Consider the following 10888-nt stretch of genomic DNA (forward strand, 5'->3'; position numbering starts at 1 on the left):
CTGGTTCACTGATTCACTCTGTCCCAAATGTCACCCTATTCCCTTTAGTGCACTACTTTTGAGCAGGGCCTACTGTATGAGTAGAATCGGGTGTCATGTGGTATGCAGCAGCAGGACACAGTGTTAACAAGGATGATCCCACAACCCGCCTGGTGCCTTCATGTCTGGTTATGGCGTGTAAACCCAACACCCTGGATGCATTAATATTACCAGTCTCTTTGGTTGTTAACCAACCCACATAAAACATAATGGCCATATGACACGCAGACTTGATATATACACACAGACTTGAGGCTTCTGCTGATGTCCGTCAGTACTGTTAGTTGACTCATTCTAATCTTACACTTCACTTATTTTTTAAAATCTCCCATCAACCCAGTCTCTCATTAATGATGTACTATATGTACAAATTAGCACAATGTTTTTATGTACTAATAAGACAGACTCTTGGCGCATCGAACTCCAATGCCACGACCATTCTGAATCTCCCATCATTACTGTTGCAACGGTGTGCTAATCAGAACGACAATTCCCACAATGCACTGAAACAACCGGAACCAGGAAAAACATCTAGTTAGTTACACGTGCGCCTCTTCATCGGCTTCAAACAAACGTATCATACCAAAAGCTTCAGGTAAATGTAACTTGCAATAAACATTTCATCTAACATTGTCACTTAGTGTCGGTAAATTTGGCATGTACATGCATTACATAGTGATAATGCAATATCTTTGAAACTCATTATCGCAACCTAGCTAGCTAACGGGTAATTCAGCTCTCACCATCAAATTAGTCTACACCGACTAATGCTGCGTTCAAAACAACTATGGAATCTCCGACTTCCGAGCGTTCAAGACAACTGGGAAATCGGAAAAAACGAGAGACAACTGGGGAAAACCTTTTGAACGGCCGACTTTCCGACCTGAAGATCACTGAGTCAAAATTGTATGTCGTATTTTTCCGAGTTGTCTTGAACGCACCAATAACATCGGTATATACATTTTTTAAATAATTTAACCAAGACATACCCCAAATTGTTTCCAATGGGAAGAAATAAGTCAGTGGGCCGAACTGGAGTAGGCTCCTATTGGCGCATTTTTCCGTTAGAGAACACCTACTATGTGAAGTGCATGTGTGCAATAACACAATTCGCCTTTGCGCTCCTTTTAAATAGCGCGATTTTTTTTTTTTTACAAAGGTATAACGTTTACAAAACTTAGTCCACTCTGTTCATAGCATATTTTCGTTTTGAGGAGATACAACTGTATTGAGATCGAATGTTTAATCGATGGTAGTGAGTGGAAACGCCAAGCGGTGAAATATGTCTCATTGTTCTATTTGTGGTATAGAGCTCACCAGCTTGTAGTCCTAATTACTTCTGGGTTCTTCATCCCTATGGGAAAAATGTAATTAAATTGTTGCGTGTTGTTTGTATTTTTGTTCAGTGTAGGTTATGCCCAACAGCTACTTAAATAGGTCTATGAACCACAGCATCGTGCTTTGCAGTTTATGAAAGTGAAAGTTGTTTATGAGTGTATAATGGTCATCAGGCATCGTAAATGGCACCCAGAAAATGTACTTTTCTTAGCCTAATCCTTTTGTTGTTCCACACTTTCACATGGCTGCAGGCGTTTGGTGCAGTTAAAAACACTGCTTGTTAAAATGTCGAACATATGTGAAAATACTGTCATCAATTTTTAACAGCTTCATGAAATGTTACAAACTTCTGTTGAACCCAGTCATTGGTGTGTTCCCTAAAAAAACAGTTATGCCAATGGCCAGTGGTCTCAGAATTATGGCCACCCAAGGCGCTGTTTGGGTTCATTTAGTGCAGTTGTTATTTATTCCTATGACCGTACAATAACCCCTTGACCTCTACCCATTGTCTGAAGTCTATCCTGTCTCAGAGGTCCAGCACTTTGTATCAACCTTAGGATGACAAACACTTACCTAATAGTTTTGTGTCCATCTCTGTACAGCTTCTAGTCGAGCACATCGCTGTCCCCTGCCTGACATCCTGTGTGTGTGAGTCAGTGGGCCAGATGTCCTTTCCCACCCCGTTGTACTCCCATGCGGGCCGCGGGCCTTTCACTGACGTGTACGAGCCAGCCGAGGACTCCTTCCTCCTGATAGATGCCCTTGAGCAGGATGCTGACAGACTAAAGAAAATTAGGTGAGCAGCTTGTCACAATACCTGGGTTGTGTTCATTAGTGCTTACATAGCAAAACATTTTGCGACAACGAGAGTTTCTTATTGGACAGGTAGTTCAGGTAGTCCCGTCCCGTTTTGATCCGTTTGGTATCTAGTGAAAATGACCCTTGGTTGTGTTCATTAGGCACCAAACAGAAGAAAACAGTCTGAAAAGAGAGGAGCTCCCTGGACTGGTCCAATAAGAATTTTTGCTTTCTGTGCCAAACTTCTTTAAAGGTTTTCTGTTGCGTGCCCTAATGAACACCACCCTGATACCTGCTACTGGTCAACAATACAGTTACTGACCTTTGACCCTCATCTCCAGCCCCTCTGTGTGTCTAGAGGTGGGCAGTGGCTCTGGGGTGGTGTCCGCCTTTCTGGCATCCGTGATTGGACCTACAGCTCTATACCTGTGAGTAGGGGTGTGTGTGAGAGAGAGACTGACTGTCTGTATTTGTTAGGATGTGCTTTAGTAACATGCCTATATCTGTGTTTAGGACGTTTTGTAAAAATAACTGTCTAGAGGGCTTGTGACTCGTATGTGTGTTTTAACGGATGTGTTTGACTTGTTGTGTGTGTGTCCTCCCCAGCTGTACCGACGTGAACCCCGCAGCAGCCCAATGCACTCTGGAGACGTCTCGCTGTAACGCCGTTAGTCTGCAGCCTATTATCACTGACTTGGTGAGACACACACACTAGGGATGTGCATCTTTCTCTTTCAAGATTATTCGATACGTTGCTAGATACATGGGATACGATACAGGAATGATACGTTTTGGTTTGAAGCGATTTGGTTTTATTCGAGGAACGAATTAATGCGATTTGGTTTGAATCCATTCACCCTAACAATGGGAGTCGTTGTCCTCAAAGCGGCATGGCAGGCTGTCTAGCTCCCGCCTATCCTTTCTTTGGATTGGTGGATGCATCTCCTTATTGTAATCAGTTTTTGAATATTCGATTAGGGTTGTTGAAGTCAACCATCTGTATTCAATGGAGAGAGAGATGCTATGAATTCATGTCATGTATATGCATAGCCATCTTGAGACAACTCCGATATAAAGTGTTCTAAAAAGTGTTCTTTCTCAAAGTTGCCAGGATTTCACGCGACCTACTTATTATCAATACACTCGTAACAACTTAAGCATTGTGAAACTTCGATTCGATCAAAATAAGCCATATATTTTTGGGTTGACCAAATTTGACACTCATTGACCCCCATACAAAAACTCTGTGCATGGCGGGTGAAACAACGAAAAAACACCACCTGCTGGAGGGAGACAGATTTTCCACTGAGTTGGACCTCTTCATCTCCGATGTCGGTGCCTGAGCTGAGCCATAAGGGAAACTGGACATCTACCACCCCACTATCAGACAAGGGGGGGGGCAAGGTTAGCTTTTTCTGTTTTTGTTTCAACTGCTAGGGAAGGGAAGACAATGTTCCTACTAGTCAGACTCAATCACACGGGCACAGACATGACTCTAGTCACGTAACCACAGTAACCTCATAGCCCTTAAAGGGGCAGGTGAAAATTAGTCTCATCTGTGATGTTTTGGTTTAAAGACTTGGGTCACAAAACAATGCAATGAAATTAAACAATATACCACATTACTTCTTACTAGTAAAACATTTGTTTTTAGAAATATTACAAAGCAGGCTCATCAGTGTAATTTGTCTGCGAATTTTTATTTGATTTTGGTTGGTAAAAAAAAATCTGAGAGTGACTGGTAGATTTTTAAATTTGCTTTATTATTGTTGTCACTCAACTAATAAAGCCTGATATTGCGCAAGCTATTTTCCAAACATTAGAATGCTGAAGGTGATGCACAGCCTACCTCTCGTTAGACAGCGCGTGAAGCAGCACACAATGTGCAGTTTGACTAGGCTACTCGTATATTGCCTGTTGTTCGCCATGCAAAAATGACTTGAGGATCAATAACTGTCGACACAGTTACATGCTTTGTTCCACACTGAAGGAGAGGACGAGAGAAGGTAAAAATAAAGTAATATGAGCAAAGAAACAAGTTAACCGGCGATTAATACCGTTTGAATCGATATTCTGACCGATGCATGCTACACATTTGGAACAGTTTGGGGTCCCGCAGACCGATGCACTCTCATCTTAAACATTTGATCCAGGCACACACAGGTCTGATGAGAAAGACCCACACACCTCCTCTCCATTTGTTCACCCCAACTTCACATCTGTCCTTCTCCGTTTTAGGTGGACTCTCTCTTGCCAAGGTTGTGTGGAAAAGTGGACGTTCTTTTATTCAACCCTCCTTATGTCGTCACGCCATCAGAAGAGGTAGAAAACTAAACTAGTGTTTGGTTGTTCTCCATACCAGTGACGGAATTGTGTTTTATAGTGTGCGTGTATGTTTTTGTCAGGTGGGTAGCCATGGCATCGAGGCAGCCTGGGCTGGTGGGAGGTGGGGCCGAGAGGTGATGGACAGGTTCTTCCCGCTGCTTCCAAAGCTACTGTCCAATCAGGGGTTGTTTTACCTGGTCACTGTGGCAGAGAACAATCCAGGTGAGCCTCCCACTTCCATTCTCTTTTGACTTCTTGGTTTATATTTACTCAGTCTACATTGCTAAATTACATACGGCCTGATGTTATTTGGCACTGATGCATTTTTTACTATCTTTGTGAAAAGAGCCGTCTACCCTGTATAGCTTGTTTAGGTCCAGGGTTAGAATACCGCTCCTTGGAATGTTTTGTCATTTGTGCAGAATGAGTGAGTGACACTGACTTGAAGAATATAGGTGGGATCATTAACATTAATTACCACAACCCTGGTCTTTGCAACAACAAAAAAGACAGTTCCTCCCTGATTCAGTTCATTTCCTTCATTTGATACCTAATGAACACTACCCTACTGTAATCTCTTTCTTCCACCAGAGGAGATCACCATTCTGCTGAGGAAGTTTGGCCTGCAGGGAGCGCCTTGTCTGTCTCGACGAACTGGTCCAGAGAGCCTGTCTGTTCTGCGCTTCCACAGAACAACGTGATCCTCCCTGTCCCACAGAGGAGACCATGAACCTGCTGCTCTGACCACAGCGGTTTCAGTTTCATCTCAACAACCATGAGTGATCACCTGAACTTTAACATAAATTGAGTGAAAGCCACCGTGGATTCATGGGAGCATTGGTCAAACAAGTGACCATGTCTCAAGACTTTAACCCAATGCACTATACAAAGGCGAACAGGTTGTCCATGCTAATGAGTGTTCAAGTTTCCTTGAACCGGTTTGTATTGGGAGAGGATCCAGTCAGTGTCAGTATTGAAGACATGTTGTACAGGTAGAATTGACATGCTGACTACACCGGGTGCATGTTGATTTTATTCATCCACACCAGACCCCATAAGGAGACGCAGGTTAAATATCTAAACAAACTCTGAACCAACTATATTAATTTGGGGACAGGTCGAAACATTCATGGACATTTAGCTACCTTGCTATTGCTAGCTGATTTGTCTTGGGATGAAATTAAACATTGGGTTATTTTACCTGAAAAGCACAAGGTCCTTTTTTCCCCCTGGATCTCAGAATTCTGACCCATTGAGTCACACACAATTGTGTGTTCTCTACACAATTAATCCAGATAAAATGGGAAACCAAGTTAGTTAAGTAATTTCTCCTCCTTCAGTCTTCTGTGGACTTTATATGGTGGTTGGGTGCCAACTTTAAGTTGCATTACCACCACCAACTGGACTGGAGTGTGGACCTCAGTTTAGCTTTCACTCACCCACATGGGTATATGCTCCTAAAAACCAATGCGGAGATGGAAGAGGCAGGACTTGCAGCGCGTCACGTGTCAAAAATAGTTCTAATAGTTATTTTAGCGCCTAGCTGCGCAGACACTCGTGAACAGTTTGGATGAAATGATTGATTAACGTGTACATTTATTTTGGGATGCAAGCAGTGTGGTCAGCAAGTGACTGACCCAAAGATTATCTTTGGATTTCATTTTAGGGCTCGATTCAATCCATGATGCTTAAGATCTGCGATATACCGCAGTTCAAATGTAGAGATAATTTCCGATTGAGGCAACATGCAGCGTTTACTGTGAGTGGATGCAGTCCCGCGTACATGGGAACATTGCCTTTAAATTTCATATTCAGCGCTGCGGATTGAAACGAGCCTTTAGTTTATTGCAACATTGTGATTTCCACAATCCTACCTGGGATGCCAACTGCAGTTTTAAAAGGTATAATTTGGTATTTTCTGCTTTTTTGGATGGAGGGGAGACGGGTGAATGAGTTCTGCTGAAATAGCAATGGATTCGAACACATGCTGCAACGGAGGCAGCAGTTTAGACCAAAGATTGTTCACTCAGGCTGCTTACCATTCGGAGAAAAGTGTTCCCGTCCACTTAACCGTCCACTTAGACAATGCAGTAGCATCTGGATCTGGTCTGCTTAATTTCACTTCAATTTAAAAAAAAAAAGTGGGGTGTCTTGCTTCCTCTTCAGTCACTGCTACGCCACCTTAGGCCACTCCAACTGCAGTTTTGTGGATATGAAAGTTGTAAGTAAAAAGTTGTTTAAAATAGATGTGAACAACTCAGTTTATCAAGGTATGACATTTGTTTATGTAGTTAAATATCCCCTGCATTACTCATAGTGTAACATGATGTTCAAATGTTATGAACATACTTCATGTTTTAGCAGAGTTGAAATTGGCAGGGTTTATGGTGAATGCGATCTCTACAAACGTTGGGAGTAATTGCCTTTAGTCGACAGTAACATTGAAGGTTACCTTTATTTTGATAAAGGGAACAAACAACATTCAAACGTGGCCTAGGCACTGGGATAGGGAATAGTCCACAGTGCCAACAGGGGGAGATGGCACCAATGTCAATGCTGCACATTATTAAAGCTGCTCAGTCAATTAGAACGTGATTAGATGTAATTCGTTTGGAAGGTTGGAAAACAAAAAGGTCGCAACTAGGAGTTGAACTGGGTGCCTTGCGGGTTGCGTGTAATGATTTTTCAAACTAGTTTTCATTGGGAAGGTGTATAAAGCAAAACACAGAATCCTACTCCACGTGCTCGTTGAACATCTCATTCCAAAATCATAGGCATTAATATGGAGATGGTCCCCCCCTCTGCTGCTATAACAGCCTCCACTCTTCTGGGAAGGATGTCCACTAGATGTTGGAACATTGCTGCAGTCTCATTTAGCCACGAGCATTAGTGAGGTCGGGCACTGATGTTGGGCAATTAGGCCTGAACCGCAGTCGGTGTTCGATGGCGTTGAGGTCAGGGCTCTGTGCAAGCCAGTCAAGTTCTTCCACACCGATCTTGACAAATCATTTCATACCAGTCATCCAACAGATTCCCATTCAGAGCGACACACAGAGTCAATGCCCTGCTCAAGGGCACATTGACAGATCTACCACCAGGCCAAAAAACTTGAACCCGAACCCTCCAAGATCCCTCCACAGTTCCCCAATAGCTGTCCCTCAACCATTCAAGACCCCCCCCCTCCCCAAGAAGAAAAATAAAATGAATTCCATTCCCCAAGAACCCCCCAATGCATCAACCATCATGAACTAGAGAAAAAAGGAAAAGGCAGGAGAAAACAGCAAAACAAACATACATTTTAAACAAAGGACATCAAGGACAACTAAAATCATAACAGCAATGCTAAGTATATGTTTGTGTGCATGTCTGGCACTATTACATGTGTGTGTTTATTTGAATGAGTGCACGGCCTCAGCCTCAGGCAAACCGGCATTAGCTGTAAAAACACTGCCCCTCAGTGTCAGTAAAATTTACTTTTCATGTTTAGACTTAAAAAAAAACACATTTATCTCCCATACAGCAACTCCACTCCCACTTGCCTCCAATTCCACATTCCAACCCATCCCATTGATCTCTGCTGGCCACCCACATCTTTCAACTATTCTGTGATGTTTAATGTACAATTTCAATCTATCTAATTGAATAGAATCCACAGATTGCGAGTTGAAGATAAAAATTGTTACTAAGAGTATTAGTAATTGACTGACCCTGTCTCTCCAGATCTAACAGTACTATTTCTAGGGTCAATTTTAGATCAATGCTATGCATTTTCAGCCATTCCTGGACCGGAGACCAGAAACAGGCTACCTGAGGGCAATACCAAAATAGTCTATTGATTCTGTATCCTCAAAACAAAATCTGCAGAGCGTCGATGATTTTATGCCACAAGAATTCTATATAATAATTTTTGCTGAAAAGCACGAAGTCTTGAATCTTGCGTTGTTTTATATATCAACTCATACACCCTGTACCATGGAATCAGTACATCACAAATCTCTTTCCAACTATTTGGAAGTTGTCAGCATCCTGGTCCTCAAATGAAACATATACTTTCCTATTTATGCTATTTTTATTCCTCTGCCAGTTTTGAGCCTTTATATAGGGCAGACAAACCATTTCCCTACCTCCCGCTGCCACCTGCCTCCATTTTTGGGATAATGCTGTAATCAATTGGTTGTACTCTTGGATTGGAGCAGACCTTCCCATACAATTCTGATAACTCCACCATTCCAATTTACATTATCATTTAAGAACAAAATACCCTTTTCAAACATCTTTCCCATAAATACAGGTATTTTATCAACCAGCACATTTGAGTTCAGCCATAATATTTGTTCCATCTTTTAAGTGGGATGAAATTGAAGTCAGCTCTGCAATGCTTGTTTGAAAAAAAGTATAATTTTCAATTAATTGAAAATGAGACATGGCAATAAGGCCATTTTTAAACAATGGATGAGCTTTTCTTAGTAATCTACTTGAACCATTTAGGGTACAAATTAAACTTTGAATGAGTGAAGCTTTTAGAGGTTTAGTGCTTTTATATTTAAATATTCTCAACCCACCCAATTCATAATATGGATTCTGGTTTAGCATCCCAGATAAAGCAACATTTTTGCCGCATGTGATTTGAAAAACGAACCATCAGGAGTAGGCAGCGCCATAAGTGAGTAAACTGGGATATGACTAAGGATGTTAATCTGGGCAATTTTTCCATAAATAGACAGGTATTTACCTCTTCATGGTTGTAGGATGTCATCTATTTTTACAAGTTTTCTATTGAAATTCATTGTGGAGAGCTTATTTATATTTTTTGTGATATGAATACTGGGTATGTCTACTTCACCATCAGCCCATTTTATATGTAAACTGCAGGGTAATGTAAAAGTTGTATTTTTTAAAGATCCAATACGTAATATTGTACCCATCATAATTAGGTTTTAGTCCAGAGAGTACAGAGATGTTATCTAGATCTTCAATGAGACATTGCAAGGATCTAGCTTGTGGACTTGATATAAAATTTGAGTCATCGGCACATGGACATCTTTGTTTTTAAGCCTTGGATTTCTAATCCTCTAATGTTGTTATTGAGTTGGATTCTAATAGCTAGCATTTGAATGAACAGTTCTTGTGCTAACTCTGCTTCGAGGCAGTTTGGAACTCGGTAGTGGGTGCTGCGACAGAGCAGACGATTATGCACTACAGCGGTCCCGTTCTGTGAGCTTGTGTGGCCTACCACATCGCAGCTGAGCCATTGTTGCTCCTTGATGTTTCCACTTCACAACAGCATGTACAGTGGAACGGGGCAGCTCTACCCGGATAAAGCACTAAATAAACTTCAATTAGTGCTAAATACGGCTGCTAGAATCCTGACTAGAACCAAAAAATCTGATCATATTACTCCAGTGCTAGCCTCCCTACACTGGCTTCCTGTCAAGGCAAGGGCTGATTTCAAGGTTTTACTGCTAACCTACAAAGCATTACATGGGCTTGCTCCTACCTATCTCTCTGATTTGGTCCTGCTGTACATACCTACACGTACGCTACGGTCACAAGACGCAGGCCTCCTAATTGTCCCTAGAATTTCTAAGCAAACAGCTGGAGGCAGGTCTTTCTCCTATAGAGCTCAATTTTTATGGAATGGTCTGCCTACCCATGTAAGAGACACAAACTCGGTCTCAACCTTTAAGTCTTTACTGAAGACTTATCTCTTCAGTGGGTCATATGATTGAGTGTAGTCTGGCCCAGGAGTGGGAAGGTGAACGGAAAGGCTCTGTAGCAACGAACCGCCCTTGCTGTCTCGGCCTGGCCGGTTCCCCTCTTTCCACTGGGATTCTCTGCCTCTAACCCTATTACAGGGGCTGAGTCACTGGCTTACTGGGGCTCTTTCATACCGTCCCTGGGAGGGGTGTGTCACTTGAGTGGGTTGAGTCACCGATGTGATCTTCCTGTCTGGGTTGGTGCCCACCCCCTTGGGTTGTGTCGTGGCAGAGATCTTTGTGGGCTATACTCGGCCTTGTCTCAGGATGATAAGTTGGTGGTTGAAGATATCCCTCTAGTGGTGTGGGGGCTGTGCTTTGGCAAAGTGGATGGGGTTATATCCTTCCTGTTTGGCCCTGTCCGGGGGTGTCCTCGGATGGGGCCACAGTGTCTCCTGACCCCTCCTGTCTCAGCCTCCAGTATTTATGCTGCAGTAGTTTATGTGTCGGGGGGCTAGGGTCAGTTTGTTATATCTGGAGTACTTCTCCTGTCCTATTCAGTGTCCTGTGTGAATTTAAGTGTGCTCTCTCTAATTCTCTCTTTCAGGGGACCTGAGTCCTAGGACCATGCCTCAGGACTACCTGACATGATGACTCCTTGCAGTCCCCAGTCCACCTGGCCGTGCTGCTGC

The 10888-nt window shown here is 42.6% G+C and overlaps 1 protein-coding gene across 1 annotated transcript; it reads left to right on the forward strand.

Annotated features, from left to right (window-relative positions):
* Window positions 1–489: 489 nt before the first annotated feature.
* On the forward strand, window positions 490–5708 carry n6amt1 (N-6 adenine-specific DNA methyltransferase 1). The gene is made up of 7 exons (XM_024426222.2): window positions 490–634; window positions 1980–2173; window positions 2517–2603; window positions 2782–2872; window positions 4414–4497; window positions 4581–4722; window positions 5092–5708. The coding sequence occupies exons 2-7, from the start codon at window positions 2043–2045 to the stop codon at window positions 5199–5201; spliced, it is 645 nt and encodes a 214-aa protein (XP_024281990.1). The 5' UTR covers window positions 490–634; window positions 1980–2042; the 3' UTR covers window positions 5202–5708.
* The last annotated feature ends 5180 nt before the right edge of the window (window positions 5709–10888 follow it).

This window comes from Oncorhynchus tshawytscha, linkage group LG07 (assembly GCF_018296145.1).
Source record: "Oncorhynchus tshawytscha isolate Ot180627B linkage group LG07, Otsh_v2.0, whole genome shotgun sequence".
In the NCBI taxonomy this organism is placed as follows: domain Eukaryota; kingdom Metazoa; phylum Chordata; class Actinopteri; order Salmoniformes; family Salmonidae; genus Oncorhynchus; species Oncorhynchus tshawytscha.